The sequence below is a fragment of the Dendropsophus ebraccatus genome, chromosome 5, assembly GCF_027789765.1.
Source record: "Dendropsophus ebraccatus isolate aDenEbr1 chromosome 5, aDenEbr1.pat, whole genome shotgun sequence".
NCBI lineage: Eukaryota > Metazoa > Chordata > Amphibia > Anura > Hylidae > Dendropsophus > Dendropsophus ebraccatus.
In genome coordinates, this window is record NC_091458.1 from 32,980,765 (window position 1) to 33,003,654 (window position 22,890).

Consider the following 22,890-nt stretch of genomic DNA (forward strand, 5'->3'; position numbering starts at 1 on the left):
TATAATCAGTCTTGATAATCGACTTTGTAATAACCTTATCGTAAATTAGATCTTCACAGAATCGCAGGATATGAACCCAGCCTAACCTGCAGATGCCAACACAAACAAGACTCACTCCGGATAGGCAGAAAGATGTTCCGTGAAGTCAAAATGTAAGGAAAAGCAAAGAACTTTGAGAGCGATGAGGGAGGAAAAGGGGCCACATGACAAACCAGAAGGTTCTTTTCTTTCATAGTTCAATAAAATTAATGAGACTCCAGGAATCCACCTGTCTAACAGGGTATCTCACGCAAAGGATTACTTCAAGTCACCGCTGAGAAGAAAGCTGAGCTAATCTGACTTCTAAGAATTCGGAAAAGAATTTTAGATTCACGGCTAAGATTATAAGCAGCCTCCAGCTGTGACCAGGCATCATGGGGGGCGACATGCGAAAAGATGGACATCAAACTGTTTTTTGGATGAACCTGGCAACCATACAGATGGAAGCACTCCCGACCATGACAAAGCTGGAGGAGAGTGCCGAGGGGGCAATGAGCTGAGAGGTGGAACAAATAGGAAAATGCATTGTTTATACCAAAAATTGTATTGTGTTAAAAGTTTTAGAATGGCTTTAATATCTTAAAGTGGATCTGTCAGCAGCATTCTGCTTTAGGCCATGTGCAGACGTCACGGAACAGCCAGTCTCTGAAAAGATCATCCGGATGATCATCAACGCCGCAGAGTTCTGATGCGGGAGCATCCCATGCGCGCCCGCATCAGAACTCCCCACAGCACACTATGGAGCCTGCGGCCGAAGCCGCTCACTCCATAATGTGCACTGACATGTCAGCTGTTTGCGGTGCTGCTAGAGATCCCGTCCGGAGCGTATACTACGTGTATACGCTCCGGCCAGGATTCCATAGACCGGAAGGTAAAGTACATTCTCGTATCACAGCCGTTGTACAACGGCCGTGGTTTTACGAAAATATACGTAGTGTGAAAATAGCCTTATAATGTACAAGGGATCCTTAAGGCCCTATTAGGCCAATTATCGGCTGTTACAGCCGATAATCGGTTGGTGTAATACCAACATTTTGGAAGCTAAAATCAGGTTGTGGTTTTTGACCAATGTGTTCAGGCCTCTCCATACCAAACACCCCTAAGGCTCTCGTTATTTCTACGATTCCTATCAGGGAAATGACCCGAAGCTTCAAGGCCTCAGTGAAAAACCTGTAGTAAGACCATCATGTGTCATTTATAATACTGGTGACTTCCAATGTACCTTTGGGATCATCATTCACCAAGGTTCAGGTACAATCTACGCAACCTTTACCACCTCGGCTTCTAAAAAAAGAAATCTTTGGTGTGTCAGAAGTTTGAGAAGCCATCATGGCGGCAATGCATGGAGAAGCTGATGACTCAGCCTTGTTCGCTGCCTGTGCTATCTGGGCAAGTACTAGTTTCTAAGGCTGGGTTCACACTAATATGTGTTTTACTTGAGAATAAAATAATAGTAGAGTGGTTCTGCTGCATACAACATTTCCCATTGACTTCACTAGGGTCCATTAGGTTTCCAGTGTGATATCCAACACGTTGTTGGTATTTTGGATTGATCCAATGATGGCGCCTCTGACATATGTGGTAACCCTGCCCTTAAAACGACTCTGTACCCACAATCTGCCCCCCCCCCAAACCACTTGTACCTTCAGATAACTGCTTTTAATCCAAGATCTGTCCTGTGGTCCGTTCGGCAGGTGATGAAGTTATTGTCCTAAAAAACAACTTTTAAACTTGAAGCCCGTGCCAAACGGGAGTATCTGTGCCCTAACTTTGCACCACCCCTCTGTCCCTCCTCCCCACCCTCTTCATCATTAGGAAAGCCACTGGAACATTTTCTCCATGCTAAACATTGCACAGGTGCTTAACGATCCAGCCCATGTGCCGGGCTGACACAGGTGAGGAATAGAAGGCAATCTGCCTGGAGCATTCCTAATGATGAAGAGGGCGGGGAGGAGGGAGTTTAAAAGTTGTTTTTTAGGACAATAACTGCATCACCTGCCGAACGGACCGCAGGACAGATCTTGGATTAAAAGCAGCTATCTGAAGGTACAAGGGGTTTGGGGGGGGTCAGATTGTGGGTACGGAGTCGCTTTAACTGCTGCCCAGTCCTCTTTCTTTATCCCTTCCCGCACGTTGTATTCCTTCTGCTTTCTTTATTGACTTTGGCATCACCACTCAGGTCACATTTTGCAGAATTTATTGTTATTGTTGTAAGTGCTCAATAAAAGAATGTGATTTGCAGACAGGATTTGCTGCCATTATTGCACATAAGGAGGTAATCACTGACCTTTCTCTCTGCAGCAATATAATGGATGGTGAATGATAGCTAGATAGTTCTGCCATCACTTAGACCGGGTATGACAGATGTTTGGACAAATTTTACGGCTGGAAAGAGTACTTGCCTGACCCACTACAACTAGTGACAGCAACCAGTAAAAAGTAACAAAAAAGAAAAATCTACATTTCCCCTCCGTTCATCTGCAGGATAAGTAACGTTCTGGCCCTAGCTCGCTGTACTCTTTCCTCCTACTGCATTTTAATGTTACCCGTTAACTTTCACCACAAAAGATGGTCTAGATTGAGAACATATGTAAGGCACAGTCGGAGGGGTGTAATGCATTTTTGTGGAGCGCGCTCTCTACAAGTCATCATTCCTGCCATTCTCTTTGGAGAATGTAAACATTTCATACCTGCTTATTAAAGACAGATTTCTAAGAAATGCTGCGGGTGAAAAATGCTTTACTTCCATGAAACCTCAATTTGAGGCAATTTAAAGCAATAGTGCCGAAAATAAAATAAAGTCTATTATCCGTACGTATTGGAGCTCATCAAAGTTAATGTCAGAATTACCGCCATCTATATTGTAGTGACTCCGTAACTTTCCTATGTTTAAACAAATAAAGTGTCTACTGACATGTGTGCTGCCCTCCTGAGGTAATGGCTGTATATGTCGCTTACAATTACATCATTGACTGGGTTGGGCACTTTGCATCAGGCCCAGCAAATGATAAAGTTTTACCGTCACTTTAAAAAAAACTTTTGACATAGTCTGCTCTAGATCTGTTAAGTGGCCTTGGGGCTATGCCACAAGACGATCCCATTCCATAAAAATTCACTTTAAGTAACAGCTGCTAAATTGCTTACCCTCCTTCACTGGTTGAGTCAGACAGTCCCTTCCCTAGCACAATGTACCGATAAAGTCAATCAAATTTGTAGGCTAGAGGAATTAAAGCGACTCTGTATCCACAGTCTGACCCCCCCAAAACCGCTCGTACCGTCGGATAGCTGCTTTTAATCCAAGATCTGTCCTGGGGTCCGTGATGCAGTTATTGTCCTAAAAAACTACTTTTAAACTTGCAGCCCCCTGCCTCTCCGTCCCTCAAAAAAAAAACCCCACATCCCCTAGAACTTCAGCTGGTGGCAGCCCACCCGCCAACTAGTCTATTTTCCAACTAGTTTATACTCAAATAAGGATTTGCTCCTGGTATCCTTGGTCAGTGCCCAGCCCAGCACCTCTCCCTATTGTTCTAACCCTGGCTTTACCTCCCCACCCCCCACCTATCTCCACCATTCCTCTATGTTATGTGTCTTTTGTTAATCCTGTGTTTGGGTCCTAGTCTTCTATGTAAATGTAGAAGATTAGTTTTATTATGTAACTGACCGACTATAGTCTTCTATGTAAATGTAGAAGATTTGTTATATTTGTAACTGACCGACTATTAATGGACTGAAATAAAAGTCACGTTTTATGGTGAGTGCCCTACCGTTCATCTTCTTGCTTATTGTTATAGTGTTGGAATCTCCACTATCACGGAGGCAGCACCCCACTTAATGACTATTGGCAGAATATCAGCGGGGTATACAAATAGGGCTCAGTTCACATCGCGATAGTGCCAATCGCTTTTTCTATGGAATTATTATGTCACCGCTACTCCCTAAGGAATCATTGAACCTGACGTGAGTAAAACGCTTATCCATGATGAGTCGAATACTTCTGTTTTGGTGTCGGTTCTCCCTGAACTCCGCAAGAGTATCTACTGAAGACAGCAACCCCTCACCGTGATAAGGGACATTGCTGTATACTGCTACAAGGGCTTTGTTCGGGCTTGACTTTCCCCCAGATGTTCATTTGTACGTACGCACAGTGTACCCATGATCTTGATGTACCACCTTTTGTGCGTGTTGACCAGGACATGCTTCTCTGTCCCCTGTTCTTTTTCATTGTTTATAAAAGAAAATAAAGAATTGATTAAAAAAAAAAAAAAAAAACTTTTAACAAGTCACACCGTTAAGGACATGTCGGTCAGGGTCTGGGTGTTCAGATAGCGTCTGTAAGGCTAAGCAATACTATTCTGTTATAGTGTCCGGTATATCTACAGTAAGCCAGCTCTATTTAGCCATCAGGAGGGGTTTGAACCCAGACTCCGAATGAGCAAAACTTGTAAAATGTCATATCTATTACTGACACTTATTACTGACTCTTTAGAGGAGAAGTCCGGCCAGCCTCATTTTTATAGAAAGTACTGGAGCGGGGGAGGATAAAAGAAATGACATGCCCTTACCTCCCCGGCTCCAGCACTGGTGGCCGCATCCTGCCGTTCCATTCCCCGTCTGCTTCCTGGTCTGAGCAGGGACCTGGGTCGTCACATGTGAAGTCCGCCCAGCCAGTCAGCGGCCAAGGCGGGACCCCACTACAGCCGCTGACTGGCTGAGCGCACCTGACAGGTCACGACCCAGGCCCCCGTTCAGACCAGGAGGCAACCGGATACCCAGGGAACAGAGCAGCAGGTTGTGGCCACCAGCGCTGGAGCGGGGAGGTAAGAGCATGTTATTTCTTTTATCCTCCCCCTCCCCAGCACTTAATAAAAAAAAAAAATGTGTCTGACCAGACTTCTCCTTTAAGGCTCTGTTCACATTGGCATTTTTTACCATGGATAACTGTTCCCCATTGTCAAGCTCTGTACTCTCTCTTGTCTATATCTGGAGGCTGGAAACATGTCCTGATCAAGTCCTACTGACATAAGCATTAGGCTCAATGAGGGAACCGGTCATATTACTCATGTTTTTTGGTCTGCAGACAGGATGTTATAGAGCAGCACAATAATATGCAGTTTATATGAAGAGATTTAATAGAAGAATAAATTCACAGGGAGATTTGCACCAAATCTCTGCAGATTTTGAGAGGAATTTGGGTGAATTTTTCCTTAACAATCCACATAAATACACGACATTTAAAATTTGAGGATTATTTTTTCATTGAACTCAGTTGGGAAAATCCATAATGAATCCTTGCTCATTTATAAAAATCTTGCTGCCACCTCTGTCTGTGTCATGAACTGTCCAGAGAAGTAGCAAATCCCCATAGAAAACCTCTCCTGCTCTGGACAGTTCCTGACACAGACAGAGGTGGCAGCAGAGAGCACTGTGTCAGACTGGAAAGAATACACCACTTCCTGCAGGACATACAACAGCTGATAAGTACTGGAAGACTGGAGATTTTTTTTTTTTTAATAGAAGTAATTTACAAATCTATAACTTTCTGGCACCAGCTGATTTCAAGAAAAAAAAATCTCCAAAAGTACCCTTTTAAAATGTTATGGTCCCTGTATATTACATTTAATTATACCGAGAGGAAAAGCTGAAAACTGTTATAAATCATATTTTTAGCATTAAAAAAAATTATAAAAATAAAAAAGATGGAGAACAAGAAGGAAGAAAAATGGAGAAATAAGGGGAAGCAAGAAAGAAGCAGCAGCAGAAAAATAATATAATCTAGTGTTTCTCATTGTATGAACTGGGACTATGGAAAAAGTAAACTTGCTGACATAATAAACCAATATATTACGACTTATGGACATGTGACAATTTTCCCCACCTGTTTTCCTATGTGGCTCTAAAAAAGAGAACTTCTTATGTCAGGAATCTCTTTTCTAGTCCGGCTTTACGAATCCAGCGACTATGGCCTTCCAGCAATGTGCAGCATGTGTCCAGGCAGCAATGTTTAGAACTAATTCTGCAAAAGCATGCAGACTCCAAAAATAATGCGTCTGGACTAGATAAAACGTGGGCAACCCAAGGAGGACACGAGCTGTACCGTGTCACCCAGGCCTCCAAATATAGACTGGAGCTCCGAGATGGTATACATGTATACAAATAAGGAGGATTAGGATCATGACCAGTTAGATGTGATCCTAAATGGTCTCTAGACTGAATGACAATATTGGTAATGTATTAAAAGCTTATCCTTGGACTCCTACTGGGCTCTCATCTTGGCCATACCATACGATGGGTGATGGACCGCTTCCTACCAGCTTCCATCCTTTAACTCTTAATTTAAAGGGTACCTATCATTAGAACAAACTTCTGACATGTTATAGCCACATGTTGGAAATTGATATAAGGGGGGGGGGCTCCAAGTGTCGTAAGTAAATACTTTATTATTTTATACTACAATCACCAGCCGCACGTTGCTATCGGTGTCCGGCGATTTTAGGTAAGGACCTAAAGAAATGATCAGCCAATGATCATTTCATCGACTGATCGTTCTATCTATTACACAGAGCGATAATCGGCCTGATTTGAACGATTATTGCTCCGTGTAATATGGCCCTTAGAATAGGGCTTGTGCACAGAATTCAGCTGGCGTGTGGCGGTTGTCTCGACCACCCAGAGTGAACTGAACAACTGTGTCCCCATTTCTTGGGATCAGCGTGTGTCCAGTGGTCAGACACCCAGTGATCACCTTGTTATTCCTATCCTATAGATAGGGAATAACCCTTTAGGGGCCCAAACATAGTCAACTAGCGACTACCTTCAGGCCATTTCCCGCACATACATGTGTATTTACCCAGACTCAAAAGAGAGGCGTGCAGCGCTTTGGAGTCCAAGTAAATACACATATACATGAATGTCGTCACTAGTCAATGGAGCCTGTACATGCAAGTATGGGTCACCATCCCATTTTGACAGTCCGCTGACGTATATGTGACACAGATGGCAGAATCGTGATGTGAACCCATCTTGGCCTTATGACATGAGATCCATACCTCACTAGGGATAAACTATTATGGCACAATCCCATATGGGGCCCCAATACAGCCATATGCCTTATGTACTCACTGGAAGCCAAGATGAATGCGGCATAGTGAACCTCATGGGAATATCCTATTTTTTCCCCCAGAATGACCTTTATAATGCTCAAAGAAATACATTTTTCACATCACAAAAAAAGTTTAGAAATTTAGAGAAAGTAAAAAACATGTCTAGTCAAAGCCAATACATGAATTATATCCAGAGAGGAATGTGTAAGATATACATACTGCTCATACCTTCACAGGAGGCAACTACACTACAGAGTAAATAATTCACTGGAGACATTGCAAACTATGCGAGCGCTGATCTACATTATCTACATCACACTGTCTGCTATGAAATCCTCAGCGAACCTCCCCAGTCTCGCACCGCACTTCTTATCACAAAAATACTTGTCGGTTTCTGGAAGATGAGGTTGAAATGATTCCAAAATAGTGAAAATTCCAAATGGAGAAGACTTTTAATAATTGGCAGGAAAATAATTACATATGGGATGGGGAAGGGGGGGGGGGGGTGTTAGTACATTTAAAGGAGAAGTCCGTCGGACTATAAAATACAGCAGCTGGCAGGGGGGAAAATCAAGTACTGACTTACCTCTCCCAGTGCCCACGGTGAGCGGTGGGACCAGTCATGGGACCCCCGCCGGGCTTCGGGCTCTCCAGAGTTGACACGTCAAGACTCGGCTGATGTCCGTGATTGGCTGAGTAGCCAGTCCATCAGCCGGGACAGGACTCCGCCGTCATCACAACTTGGGGAGAAATGCCTTCTGGCGGGGGTCCCGCTGCTCACCGCAGGCACGGGGAGAGGTAAGTCCATACTTGTAATCAATTTCTCCCCTGCCCCCGCCGGACTTCTCCTTTAATTTGATAACTTTACTTAACTTCCTATTTCACATGAACTTACAGAAACATAGAGACTGCCTGCATGAGTGAGTGCTGATGCTGCTGTAAGCACAGGACTCTGTTGCGAGTTGTGCTAGTTTTCCATAAAACCATGCAGACAGCTAGGCACTCCCTGATACGTGAAAAGGATTGGCTCCCATGTGTACTTTAATTTACAGGATGGGGGATGATTTTATAGCTGCTGAAGTTTGGCTCCAGAGAACCTCAGCAGCCACCAGGACAGGGGTCTAAATGAAGCGGCAATCGCATTTGTGCACCGTCTATAGGACCGGCGGAGATAACCAAGTGTTGTATACGCTGTAAGCTACACTCTGCTCTATTCAGATGGGTAATGTTAGTGAAACAACGCCTGACAAGAGCAGGGAGGAAGTAAAGGACTGCAGTGAATCCAGGCTCATGGTAAATAAAAGGGTTATTCAGGATTACAAAAACATGGCCACTATCCTTAAGAAATAGTGCCACTCTTGTCCTCAGTTTGGGTGCAGGTTTTAGTTCTATTGAAGTGAATGGAGCTGAACTGTAATACCACACACAACCCAAGGACAAGGGTGGTGCTGTTTATGCAAGAAAGTAGCTGTACTTTTTCTAAACCTGGATAACCCCTTTAAATGTATATTGTGCAGTTGCAAAGTGCAAAGAGCTATCACACTTTTCACAATTTTTCTTAATTCTTGATCAGAACATAGTGAGGTGGATATCCTAAAATGTTTTTAAGGATGCCTTCAGTGCTAAATGCACTGGGGCGGGCCTGCCGCCCACCAGTGTCGTGATATTCCCTAACCTGTGACTCGGCTCCATTAATTGAGGGGATATTGCCACACTGGGGGGCAGCAGGCCCACCTCAGTGTATAGAGCCGGGCCAATGCACGGTCAAAGAACACTACAGACCGTGGGAAATGGGAGGGTTTAAAAAAAAAAAAAAAAAAAAAAAAGGACAGCACCACCGACATCTCCGTGCCAGCGCCGATCTGCTACTGAAAAAAAACAACCCCCCCCCCCCCCAAAAAAAAAGATTTGCTGAATAAATTCACTGACAATTGGACAAAACTTCTACCTCCTGTGTTGCACCAAGAATGAAGATCACCACGAGCACACAGGATGAGGGTGGTAGCTATAGCTGTAAAAACACGTCGGGAAATACAAGTTACACCAAATGCTGAATCTAAACACAGTTAAAACCAGACACTTGTCCTGCAGATCTGGAAGACGTCCATCAGGAAGTCAGCGCTGCAAGACAAGAATGTGTGACCAGTCTGGTTTCTTCCCATAAATCGCAGGTAATACGGGATTGTTGACGCTGCGGGTCGGTAGGTGTGAGGGCACCCTCATAGTGGGTAACACCTTTTAAAATTAATTAGAGACCATAGGACACAATACATAGGAGCTGTCTCATTCAGATACTTGAGAAAAGCTTCTAGTTATGCTCAGTGACCTTTATAGAGGTCATTTTACAGGTAGGGGGATGCTGAGCTATTAGATGTACCTCTGAAATCTATATACTGGTGTATATTTATATACTGGGAACCCTAACAGCACATATTTGAACCCCATACTTTGTAAGCTGATGAAGCAGAGGTACCTTAACCCCTTAAGGTCAAAGCCAATTTTCGTTTTTGCGCTTATGCTTTTTCCATTTTATGTTTAAAAGTCCATAGCGCTTGCATTTTTTCACCTAGAGACTTATTTGAGCACTTAGTTCTTGTGAAACAAATAGTTCTTTGCAATGACAGGCATTATTTTTCCATAAAATATGCTGCAAAACCGTAAAAAAATCATTTGCGCTGTCAAATTGAAAAATAAAACAAATTTGTTTTGATTTCGGGGAGTTTTGCATTTACGCCGTTCGCCCTATGGTAAAACTGGATTGTTATGCATGTTCCTCAAGTTGTTATGATTACAATGATATATAACATGTATAACTTATATTGTATCTGATGGCCTGTAAAAAATTCAAACCATTGTTAACAAATATATGTTCCTTAAAATTGCTCCATTCCCAGGCTTATAGCGCTTTTATCCTTTATTCTATGGGGCTGTGTGAGGTGTAAAAAAGAAGAAAAAAAAAAAAAAAAAAACACAGTTAAAACCAGACACTTGTCCTGCAGATCTGGAAGACGTCCATCAGGAAGTCAGCGCTGCAAGACAAGAATGTGTGACCAGTCTGGTTTCTTCCCATAAATCGCAGGTAATACGGGATATACCCCTGGTGAGGACGCTCATCCTGCCACTCATGGCTGTAGACTACGTACCTTGCCAAGTTTAACAGTCATGTTTATAACCTTCCTCAGCAATTACCCAGCAATGATTATATGTCTACACCCAAAATGTTTGGCTTTCTAATAATAAGCAACTTTCCTGGCACAACCTATTGGACATAATGGCTTTGAATATTCAGCAGAAGAAAAAACGACTGGCAGAGAGGGTCCTGCTTTCCAGTGCTTTAAGGGGGATAAAATGTGTTAAAATGGCCAGATTGAGCTGGGGGGGGGGGGACAAAAAAAAAACAAATTACTCACCTCACCCCTGCTGATGCTCTTCCCAAGCATGGAAATGCCCGTTCAATAGATATGGGTCACTTCAGAATCAAGTCATTGGCTGATTGGGCATTTCAACCTAATTCTATGTGTCTAGATGGGATCAGGAGGTGAAGATCATCAAGGACCAAGTGGAACAGCAGCAGTGGGTAAGTGGTAAGGCTAATGGTGCGTTTACACAGACAGATATATCTGACAGATTTTTAAAGCCAAAGCCAGGAACGGACTATAAACAGAGAACAGATCATAAAGGAGACACTGCAATTTCTCCCCTTTTCAAATCCATTCCTGGCTTTGGCTTCAAAATACTGTCAGATAACTCTTTCTGTGTAAATGCACCATAAGTAACTGACTGTCCGCACCTGTATACTGCAGGCTTGGTTGTCTAATGGGAGCTGAGCAGAGAAGAAGGGCACAGTGCTCTCAGCCTCTGTTTTAGTGATCAGCAGACCCCCACAGATCACAACTTTTGATGTCACTATGAAGTTGGCTGAAATGACAGGTTCACGTTAATAGGGTGGGAGTACCCCTTTAAGTGAAAATGCCTACACTGCAGCAGTAACAATAATTATAGTGCAGCATACGTAACATTTTTACAGGAGCTGCCATGCAATTGATTTATACTCTGAACATATTCAGGGCAAGGGAAGGGACACCTCCACTCCCTATCCTTCCCTACTCAGACAGTGCCAGTCCAGAGGAAATCCAGGTGGTTGGCGTGTCTCACCAAGCTTCTTCCTGCAATAAATCATTGCCAAACACACAGACCAGAGGTGATAGGGAGTGAGAGGAAGTACATAGAGGATCAGGACATTGTCTCTGCCGTCCCTGATACAATTATATAAGATATGTAATAGAAGCAATAGAAACCTTACAGCTTATAACGTAGGAGGGCAAGGCGGCCTGTTCTATGACACATGCACCAGGATGCCGGATCTATTGGTCACTGTAGACTGTGAGAGAACACAAAGACCTTGTGATTAATACTCTTCCTATTACAAGAATTAATGGGGTTGTTCACCAAAAAGTTCTTTCTTTCATATCAACTGGTGCCAGAAAGTGGCTAAGATTTGTAATTTACTTCTAGAAAAAAAATAATCTCAAGTCTTCCAGTACTTATCAGCTGCTGTATGTCCTGCAGGAAGTGGTCTTTCCAGTCAGACACAGTGCTTTCTGCTGCCACCTCTGTCCATATTGGGGCCTATCCAGAGAAGTAGCTCCCCCATAGAAAACCTCTCCTGCTCTCCAGACTGGAAAGAATACACCACTTCCTGCAGGACATACAGCAGTTGCTAAGTATTGGAAGACTTGAGATTTTTAATAATCATCATAGAAGTAAATTACAAATCTCTGGCACTTTCTGACACCAGTTGATTTGAAAGAAAAACATTTTCCGTGACCTACCCCTTTAATATATGTGTGTTTGCATTTTGAAGCCTTTATATTTCTTTTTTATTAGTAATAATATTGCTCAATAAGTGTTACCCCATTTAGTTATTTCTTTCAGAAAATTCCTGTAATCCTATTGTTCAGTTATTATAATCTTATGGTGAGCCCCGCCCCCTGTGGTCCTGTGCTCCCTATAGAGGTCACCATCCCAGCCAGTGGAACCTCCTGTACGATGGAACTCTATGGACTATTCTATTATATTAGCTCCTGTAACAGTTATAATAGATTGGATGTCAGTTCAGCCTCTCAGACTTATAGAAATGAGGATTATTACACCATACTTCCATCAGGGAGAGTTGGTACTAGGTCTAGCTGCCCATGTTGGATGCATCATGGGAGTGATAGATTAGAAAGGGAGAGAATATGCAAAACAAGAGTCCGTGGAGCCTCAATTGCGAGTCCCAAAACACGGGATAGCCAGATCTCTCTAGCCTGTTGCCGCGGGGTGCCTCCATGATGGGGAGAGCACCACACCACCCTGATAGATAGCCCCTTAAGTCCCACTCGGTTATGAGTATTGGAACATAAATAGGGAAACAGGGTGGCCGCTTTATGTCAAAGTCTAACTCAAGGTGCGAGTATTGCGATTGTGACAAGGGCTTGCCAAGGCAGGCATCCATCCACAGACAGCCGTTTCGAGTTATTTGCCCCTCATCAGCATGGAGCAGGATTCTGGCTATCAGGGGCAATGACAAATCAACCAAAAAAACACAATAATCACTGAACTCAAGTGGAGGCTCTTGATTGAGTACTTCATTGGAATTTTTTCACTGTTCTCCTTGAGTTCAGTGATTACTGTGTCTTGTTGGTTGATTTGTCATTGCCCCAACCAGCCAGAATCCTGCTCCACACTGATGAGGGGCAAATACCCTGAAACTGCTGTCTGTGGATGGATGCCTGCCTTGGCAAGCCCTTGTCATGATCGCAATACTCGCACCTTGAGTTAGACATTGACATAAAGGGGCCACCCTGTTGTTTCCCTTATTTATGTTCAAATACTTGTTAGAATCAAAGGAGCCGCGTCAAAGAGGGGAGGGAAATCCCTCCCACTGGGGCGGGCCGGCCTACCTCCAGTGCTTGAGCACCGGCCGGTAACTGTGGAAAGAACGTCGATGTACAGGAAAAACGGACCGCGGCATCGGCTTCCCTGTGACGGCGCCATGTTATCCCTGTGTCAGGTTAAAGAGGATGTACCTGGTGGTACATCCTCTTTAAGGGGCTATCTATCAGGGTGGTGTGATGCGCTCTCCATCATGGAGGCGCCCCGTGACAACAGGCTAGAAATATCTGGCTATCCCGTGTTTTGAGACTCGCAACCGAGGCTCCACGGACTCTTGTTTTGCATATTTTAATTTTTGGGTGCATCAGTGGAGACTCTTGATTGAGTACTTCAGTAGAAAGAGAGAGAATGCAGTCTGAAATCTGAAAAATGGTGAATGATACAGTAATGAATTGACGCTGCAGAGCTGGGATAAAACAGATGATACTGCAGCAAGTGTGCGTTATAAAAACCCCATAAAACTGAGTTTCTATAACCTGCTACCTAGGATTAGTAGGTCTTTTAAAGGAACACTCCAGGCAAAACTTGCTTATTGAAGCAGAATTGTTACTGCAATGCCAAAATTTTTCAGCCGGACTCAGCAAAGGGCATGGCTTAATGGGGGGCTTTAAATATGCCAAAATCTTGGCATAAAGTAAGCAAACTAAGTGGTCTAAATCTAAACTGCTTATACATATACAATAGCTGCTCGGATGACAGCTGTCCTTCCACTTTACTTGTCACTTCCAAAGAGGCTAAAGGAGCGCAAAACAACAAAAATAGCCAAAAATCGGTGACTTTTATACCCCAGAAACCTGGTTGTTAAATCCCTCATGGCATCCATACAGCGGCAGTCCATGAGATCTCAGGTTTATAGACATCTTCAGCACTTGTATATTACATAATTGAAGAATTTTCACTGCGGGGTAAAACACTTAATTGCTTGTAACCAGAGAGACGACTTCTCCTAGTGAATAAAACGCACGCCGGCAGTGACTCCGCATGACACAATGACTGCGACATTAAGGGGATCATTTTCCTTTCACATAGATTTATGGACAAAAAAAAAAAAGAATTCCTGATGTTCATACTTTACATTTTCTTCATGTTTGCAGCCAGTAATAATTCTCTTTACATGCTTTGTCCTGCACAGCCAATTCAATGGTAAGGAAGAGACAACACCCCCCTGGAAAAAGCCTGGAATGCTTGTAATTAGCCTGACACATTTCCTCTCCCAGTAACCGGCTGGAGAAACTGCAAGGAAACTCAGGCCGCCCCCCACCCAGGACCACACTGCTCCACTATTTGCACTCTGGAATGCAGGACCTGGTTAACCCATATGTCTCTCTCCTCTTCTATGTAATATAGATATATATATATATATATATATATATATATATATATATATATATATATATATATATATATATATATATATAGATTATATATATAGATATATATATATATATATATATATATATATATATATATATATATATATATATACACACACACACACACACACTTTAATGGTGCACTGGAAAAACCTGCAATAACCAGACGCTATCATATGTCCTGTGAACATCCCAACGCCAGGAAGGAATTCATATACTTCCCAAATCTGCAGCATACACAAAAATAGCTGGACGGTCTTTAAAAAAAAAAAGTTGCATGTGCACTTCAGAAAATATATGCAAAAATCCCTAATATGTATGAGTTTACTTTCTTCATGGGAGAGGTATGTCTGTATCCTAATAAGACCCGACTGGAGCAGGATGGGCTGCACCGCAACCGCCAGGAACATGGATTTATACATTAGCCATGATTCAGCACCAGAGCTACATTTTCCGTATCTTCAAGCAGCATATAATAATATACAATGAGGATATTAATGGACAGACTATAATAAAAAATTAAAAAAAATACGGCATCTACCCAACAACAGCAATAGGTTGAAATTAGGTTTTCATGAAATTACAGGTCTTGTTCTGTATGGAAAACCCCTATCTGCCAATTGGGAACGTGGAAAAGGGGCTTTCCAAAGCAGACAACATTTACGTGACTGTTCCCGAAACGCCCATGGGACATGGATGAAGAGACCGCACCAGCCGCCTACAGTCTCTCTTTTCATAATGGGAGTTATGGGAACACCCTTTAAGGGACCCTCAAAGTGGAGCCCCATCCTCTATATCATAGTACTGTAGATTGTAAGCCCTTATGGGTAGGGTCCTCTACCACTATGTATCAGTCTGCCATTTACCCCATTCATGTAATGGGTTTTGATTTTGTAATGTTCTGTTTGTCACCCCTTATTGCTTGTATAGCGCTCTGGAATCAAGGGTGCTTTAAAAATAAATAATTCTGGCAATATCTCAGCTACATCCTTGACTCTACAAGTGAGAACAACTTATATCCTGGAGCAAAGTAGCAAAAAAGGGGACAAATCAGGTGACATCCAGATTATAGAACTGGTAATAATCCCTATACTCACCATGGAGAATGATGAATTTCCTAAAGACCTTGTAAAAGGCAACTTTCTGGCCACTTAAAGGGCATTTATCACCTAGAAATTTTTTTAAATTTTTTACTTATAAGAGCCAGATACTATTTCCTGTAATTTCTTATTCAATTTTCATATATTATTATGCAGGCAGCCATCTTGTCTGATCTTTTTTTTAACAGCATTTAGTGATATGCTTTACAGTGAGCCCTATGGACCCCACCAGATCTGTCTCATTAACACGAATGGAAAGCTGGATGTACTCTGTGACCTTTGCAAAAGTCATTCCACAAGTAGGGAAAGACCGAGCTCTGAGCTTCACCTATTGTCTCCCATCTATTGGTGTCATCTTTTACTGTAATGCTGCACAGATCACTTTATGGCAGCCTCCTCCTTATCATCACAGACAGAACAGCTTAGTTTTACGCCTAGTGGTGAGAATGTAAATTGCAAGATTTCCACAAAGCATAATCGCTTCCTGGGTTATGTACCACTGGATGTTAACTCCGTTTTTGTGCACAAGTTCTTGCACAGAAAAAGGTAATAGAAAGGAAGTGACCCAAGACTGTGTCATTACTAATGTAGCTGTAAATATTATATACTCAACAATATTTAATTGATAGTGTGTAAGCTCATGCATGCGAGCAGGGACCTCACTCCTCATGTATGGATAACTATATGTATCTCTCTGTAATGTCTATTTTTTGTCCATGTATGTACCCCCAGAATTGTAAAGTGCTGCGGAATCTGTTGGCGCTATATAAATAAAAATTATTATTATAATTATTATTATGTTGTTTTAAATTCTACATAGTGAGGGGGGGTTGGGGGGGTGCTCCATCTATCGCCATGTAGTCAATATTAGAGACTAGAAAACTCTGGCTAAAGCTATGTATAAAAGGGTACATCCCGTCAAGTAGTGGTTTCCAACTGGTGACTCTCCAACTACATCTCAGGCAGATGCCATACCATGCTGGGAGTTGTGGTTCTAAAACATCTGGAGGCGAAGGGGCGCTATACCCCCTCATCGGCTGCATCTATGTTTACTCATTAACTCCACAATACACTTGGAGACTCTAATCAAGTGGAGGAAAAAAAACTTCTAAAAATGCAACCCAAGCCATAAAGATCAAAGGAATTGAGGAAGGCAATCAATAAAAAGAAAGATAAGCCAACACTTAAATTCCAAGACCAACATGTAATGCACATGACAAGACCTAGTAGGTGCAGACCAGCTTAGCATGAAAACATCCCGGCCATCCTAGATTCCTCTTGAAGACTGTGTCGAGACCTCAGACTCTAAATACTCCGCACTCTGGTATGCAATGGGATTAGGCCGGTTAGGAGGGCGACTGCTTTATCTTTGGAAGAGAATTTCTACAATCTGGTCCATATATTTATACATCCTCGACAAGACATGACTGGGGTGAATGTAGCCGACAATGACACTTTGCATTGGAAAGCATCACCCTAGGGCCGGGTCTACATTGGCTGCCTTTGTATGCATTATCAATAGTCATTACAACAAACAAGTAAGAGTTATCTTTCCAACGCTATATATTACCTATATATAAGGGATTAAATAGGATTACAAAAACCATGTCTGCTTTTTTTCGAAACAGAATTGCAGTTCGGCCCCACTGAAGCGAATGGAGATGAGCTGCAATACCACACACAACCTGTTGACATGTGTGGCAGTATTTACGGAAGAAAGCAACCATGATTTGTAATCCATTATGGATAATCTGATATGATGCTCAGAGCTGCAGGTATGGTTGATAGGGAGATAAAACAAATGACAGCTGTATCTAAGCTGTGCAAATTTATCACACTATGTTTTGTTATAGACTGGGGTGAGCTGCAGCATGTATGCCTCCTCCCTCTGCCATGCCTCCCTGCCCTGCATAATTGATGGTCAAAGTTCAGTGCTAAAAGCCAAGAGAGAGTGGGGGATGGAGGAGGCGTGCATGCTGCAGCTCAGCCCAGCCTCTACGACTGTACATGGCCATCTGTACTGTAGTGCATTACCAGAAGGTTTAGTAATTGGTCCATGACCACCAGTCACTAGTCTAGACTGGATAAATCTTTATGCTTTAATCCAAGACTTGTCTTGTCTTGTCCCGTACCTGATCACAGCCAACTTTCACCAGGTCCTGAAGCATCTGCCTGTTCACCTCTACTGCTGCTAGATTTCCAGATTCATTGGCGAAGGGTAGAAGGGAGTAGCGGATCTCTCGAAGAGCCTTCTGGTAGGGCGCAAACTTGGCCGGCTGCCGTAGCTGCTGCTGCTGCTGCTGTTGTTGCTGCTGCTGCTGTCTTCCTGCATCTTTGCCAGGAAGAACTTTAGAGTCAATTAGGCCGTCATTGGCAGGTCCCACCGATATACCCTGAGACAGTGGTTTGGAAGGCTGCTTCAATCCCTCCCGGATTTCCTGCAGTCTCTGCCTGCTGTTTCCAGAGTACGTGGTTGTGGGAAAAGTTTTTGGCCTCATGGTGGATCCAGTTTATGGTGTTCAGCAGGCAGTTGTTTTATATGGTTGGATTACCAAAGGGTTTCCAGGTATTATGAAGCCACCATTCGCGAACAGAGAAGAGATCCACATTCTCAACCTAGAAAAACAAACAAACGAATAGGTGTTACATACATACACAATAATAGTGCAAGAACATGGCTGTACCAGTCTCCGACACAACTTCATACTGGCACCCAATCATCAATAGAATTGCATGACACCAACATGGATAGCAGCACGTGGCAGCAGGTTGGTCAAGGACAGAAGAGAAGAACTGTCTTCATGGGTACTGGTACTCAAAGAGAAAACCCAATGGTGTATAGAGTTGTACAAGCAATGCTTCATGGGAATAAACTGTGCAAACCTGTTGTCTTTGGAAGAAGAAGTCTCCATAGTGCCACCTATAGATAACCTTCCTCTGTGTCAACGTTCAACTGACTTACAAGCCTTAAAGGGGTTATCCAGCGCTACAAAAACATGGCCACTTTCCCCCCGCTCTTGTCTCCAGTTCAGGTGCGATTTGCAATTAAGCTCCATTTACTTTAATGGAACGGAGTTTGAAACCCCACCGAAACTGGAGACATCAGTAGGGGGAAAGTGGCCATGTTTTTGTAGCGCTGGATAACTCCTTTAAAGGGGGTTTCTGAAATATCATTGATGGCCTATGCTCAGGATTAGGTACTTAACCATGGGTACTTGGCCATTTTTGGCTTTCAAATGAACCCTAGTGGTCACAAACTGGCTGGGGGGGGGGGGGGGGGTGTCTCTCAATCTTGAGATGAATGTAGGGCCCAGAGGTGGCTCTGAGGGTGGTTCCCATTGAGGCAATCTAGCTGTATATGGAGAAAAGTATGGAAATAAGCATGGAGGAGGAGGAGGACGCTAGAAGAGTAAGGACAGATGTAATGGATGTAGATGCCAGGAACGGTGACAACTCTCACAACCTTCATGAGCAGGAGAGGGGTTGTCACACCGTGCGGCTCAATGATATGTGCAGTCAGAGGAATGTTACAGGATTCCCATCCATGCCTTCAGGAATAGGAGAGAGCAAGTAAAGCCAAGTCTGTCTATTCCAATGTGCTTAATAACATACCTGAAATATCTGCTGTGCTTATACCAAACTAAACCTTCCAAGCATGCAATCTGTTTAACCTCTATGGAAGGCGGACGCTGCTCAGGACGCTATTGGCTCTCTATCCTGTAGCAGAAAGATGGTCTCGAAATGAGACACGGTGCTGGAAGTGACATTACAGCAGGAGCCATGCTTTATGATGTAACCTGCATAACGCTCTCTGATGAAAGTATTTATTTTATTACAGGTGATGGTTATGAGAGATCCCAATATCCAATCTTAGGCTAGATTCACACTGGACATATCCGCAGCAGACATATCCGCAGCGGGATTGTCATTGTCCCGGCCCCATTAAAGGGGTTATCCAACACTACAAAAACATTAGAGACAGCACTGCTCTTGTCTCTAGCTTAGGCGGGGTTTTGCTGCTCAGTTCCATTGAAGTGAATGGAGCTTAATTGCAAACCGCACCTGAACTGAAGACAGGAGTCGTGTTCATGTTTTTGTAGCACTGGGTAACCCCCTTTAACCCCCTGAAGCCAGGATGATACATTACATGTTCCATGATCTGGACGCATCTGAGGCTCCCAAAGGTCCCGCGCAGCCAATCCCAATTGGTGACTGCAGCAGGGCCATGCACCGATTGGCTGCGCGGGACCTAGAGGAACCTCAGATGCGGCTGGAACGTGGAACAGGTTGCTACGATTAAAATCTGAACAGAACGAAACGCATCAGCGATTGTCAGGTTTTGTTGTTTGTGGTTTTTTCTGCCATGCTACAATAAAAGAATCTGAATTGGAAGATCGGGTGCTGGAACTTCGGCAGGCAGGGGGTTAATGGGGATGTATGTCCTGCAGGAAGTGGAATATTCTTTCCAGTCTGGAAAATGGAGAGGTTTTCTATGGAGACTTGCTGCTGCTCTGGATGGTTCCTGTCATGAACAGAGGTGGCAGCAGAGAGCACTGTCTCAGATTGCATAGAATACACCACTTCCTGCAGGACATACAGTAGCTAATAAGTACCGCCCATTCAAATTAATAGGTTGTGTAAGTAATGCAAGACAGGCCAGCCAGGTCCTCCAGAACAAGAGACTCTGGGCCATTGGGAGTTGAACAAGACATTTGTATTATAGTGATGCTCTAAGGACTGTGAAACAATTAGGCCCAGATTTATCAAAGGGTGTAAAGTATCCACAGGTGTAACCTGCCCACAGCAACCAATCAAAGCTCAGCTTTCATTTTACCAGAGCTGAAAGCTGAGCAGTGATTGGTTGCTATGTGCAATGTACAGTACACCAGTCTATATTTACACCCTGATAAATAAAAAATATTTATACAGCTATATCACAAGTGTTAGGAGCGATAAGTAAGAGTCCACGGACGGACGTACACTACACAATACAAGGTAATATAAGTATCAGTACAGAGAATACCACCATAATATATCTTACCTGCCTCTTACACCAACAACAAGATGATTTTATATTCAGGGTTCATAAACCATAAAACAAAGGACTGTAAGGGGGAATTCACAAGATCCCAAGATTTAGGGTACAAACACACACAGCAGATACGCAGCAGATTTGATGCTGTGTTCAGTTATTTAGATCTAATCTGCTGCGTATCTGCTGCGTATCGCAGCAGTAAATACGCAGCGTATATGCCGTGTGTGTTTGTACCCTAAAAGGTTATCCACCCTCCACAGGACAGGAGACAACTATCAGCAGGGGTCTGACTGCTGGGACCCCCACTGATCACAAGAATGGTGGTGGGGGGGGGGGGGGGGTCGATTGTTTCCTAAGTGACTGAAGCTGCGGACAGCAGGACTTCTGCCCATTGTGCTGCACTGTGGATAGGGGATAAGGTTTAATATGGGGAAGGCTCCTTTAAAGGGGTTATGCAGCTTTAGGGTATAAACACACACACTATATACGCAGCGTATTTACTGCTGCGATACGCAGCAAATACGCAGCAGATAAGATCTAAATAACTGAACACAGCATCACATCTGCTGCAGATCTGCTGCGTATGCGGTGTGTGTGTTTGTACCCTGAGGGTACAAACACACACACCGTATACGCAGCGTATTTACTGCTGCGATACGCAGCAAATACGCAGCAGATTAGATCTAAATAACTGAACACAGCATCAAATCTGCACCATCAAATCTGCTGCAGATCTGCTGCGTATCTGCTGCATATACGGTGTGTGTGTTTGTACCCTTAGAGAAAAATGGCCGCTTTCTTCCAGAGACAGCACCGCTCTTGTCTCCAGTTCAGGTGTGGTTTGTGATTAAGCTCCATTCACTTCAATGGAACGGACTAGTACAACCCCACCCAAACAGGAGACAAGAGTGGTGCTGTCTCTGGAAGAAAGTGGCCATGTTTTTCTAAAGCTGGATAATCCCTTTAAGGATCTTCAAAACAGAAGTTTATGTTCCTAAAGGAGTAACAATGGTTTTCAACACAGAAGATTACATTGGTGCAACTCATGAGCTGAGACCATCACAATGACTCTATAAATAAAGTAAGTGAACCCTTTTGACAGTTACTGATCAAGCAATGTCAATTTCGACCAATGCACTAAAGAATTTTAGTCGTTTTGCATGAAAAAAAAGTAACACATACACAGCGTCATTCTATCCTCCGACCCCTCAGTAATACAGTCACGTCTGCAAGCGAAGGAAAAGTACCATCCCTCTGACAAAGTCTGACGCTGTCCGTCCCCGCTCCCGAAATCCTGTTTTGATGGTGTGCCCTATAAATAATAAATGATATCAGCAGCAGCAGCGATCGGGGACACACTGCGGGGGCGGCTTCCCTGCGAGGAAACGTTTAATTGAAGTTTTGGTAGGAAATATGAAGAACATATGCTGCGGAGCTCCGCCAGGACAGCGGAGATAAGGCCGGGCACATCTTCTTCCAATTACATCCACACAAGGTATTTCACCCACTGGTTACAGGGTCAGTGAGCCGGGTTGTAAGCACACAAGGGGCTGGAAAGTGATGCAAACAAAGCACCCCTATTTAAAGGGATGGCACCTTCTATTGTATTATCTGGGTCCTGGGCTGAGATTGGACTTGTGTGCAAACTCCATGTTCTCACCATGTTTGCAAGGCTTTCCCCAGCTACCCCAATGGGGATCTAAGAGAGCGAACACATAGGTGCAATAACAACAAAACCCGAGCATGGACAATGAACCCCGGCAGGGTCAGAGAAGTCCACATACCTGTGGTCACCGAGGGATCGCCACTCCAATACATGAGTGATTAAAAGTCTTATTCCACTGAGTCATACTCTATTTTTTTTCTGCCAACAAAAAACGCACATCTGCTTTACAACCAAGCACGAAAACAGCCATAAAACAGGACGATAAAGCTGCAAAACAGATGACTGCACATTGCAGCGTGATGTAAAGCGTCCTTCTCTGCCATGGCATTGCTTTACCTTTTCCCACAGTAAACGACCAGCCGTCCTCATCACCTTCCGTAGCGTTCATGACCGTCACGCACAAGCCTTAAACAACCCTGACCTGTTTACTCTGCTCCACATAAAAGTGGCCTCATGACACCCCTCCGCTAACCAGTCCGAGGACGTGTCCGGCGTGTTGACAAATTGGTCTAAAACACAGCGAACAGTGAAGCTACCTCGTACACGTTACCTTGGCTCGCCTCCCGGTCTTGGCCGCGCCACTTTCCACTTAATGGCATGCTACTTTCCTTCATAGAGGGACGCCGTCTATGTGACAGGG

The 22,890-nt window shown here is 43.6% G+C and overlaps 1 protein-coding gene across 2 annotated transcripts in view; it reads right to left on the bottom strand.

The window, feature by feature from the left end:
- Window positions 1–22,890, bottom strand: part of LATS2 (large tumor suppressor kinase 2) — a 45,463-nt gene that overhangs the window by 19,640 nt on the left and 2,933 nt on the right. The window contains exons 2-3 of one of the 2 annotated variants that reach the window (XM_069969825.1): window positions 22,801–22,877; window positions 17,682–18,165 (exon numbers count right to left, since the gene is read on the bottom strand). In XM_069969825.1, coding sequence (XP_069825926.1) covers window positions 17,682–18,047 — 366 coding nt within the window. In that variant the 5' untranslated portion in view covers window positions 18,048–18,165; window positions 22,801–22,877. The remainder of the gene's footprint in view (window positions 1–17,681; window positions 18,166–22,800; window positions 22,878–22,890) is intronic. The other variant, XM_069969824.1, reaches the window with a different exon arrangement.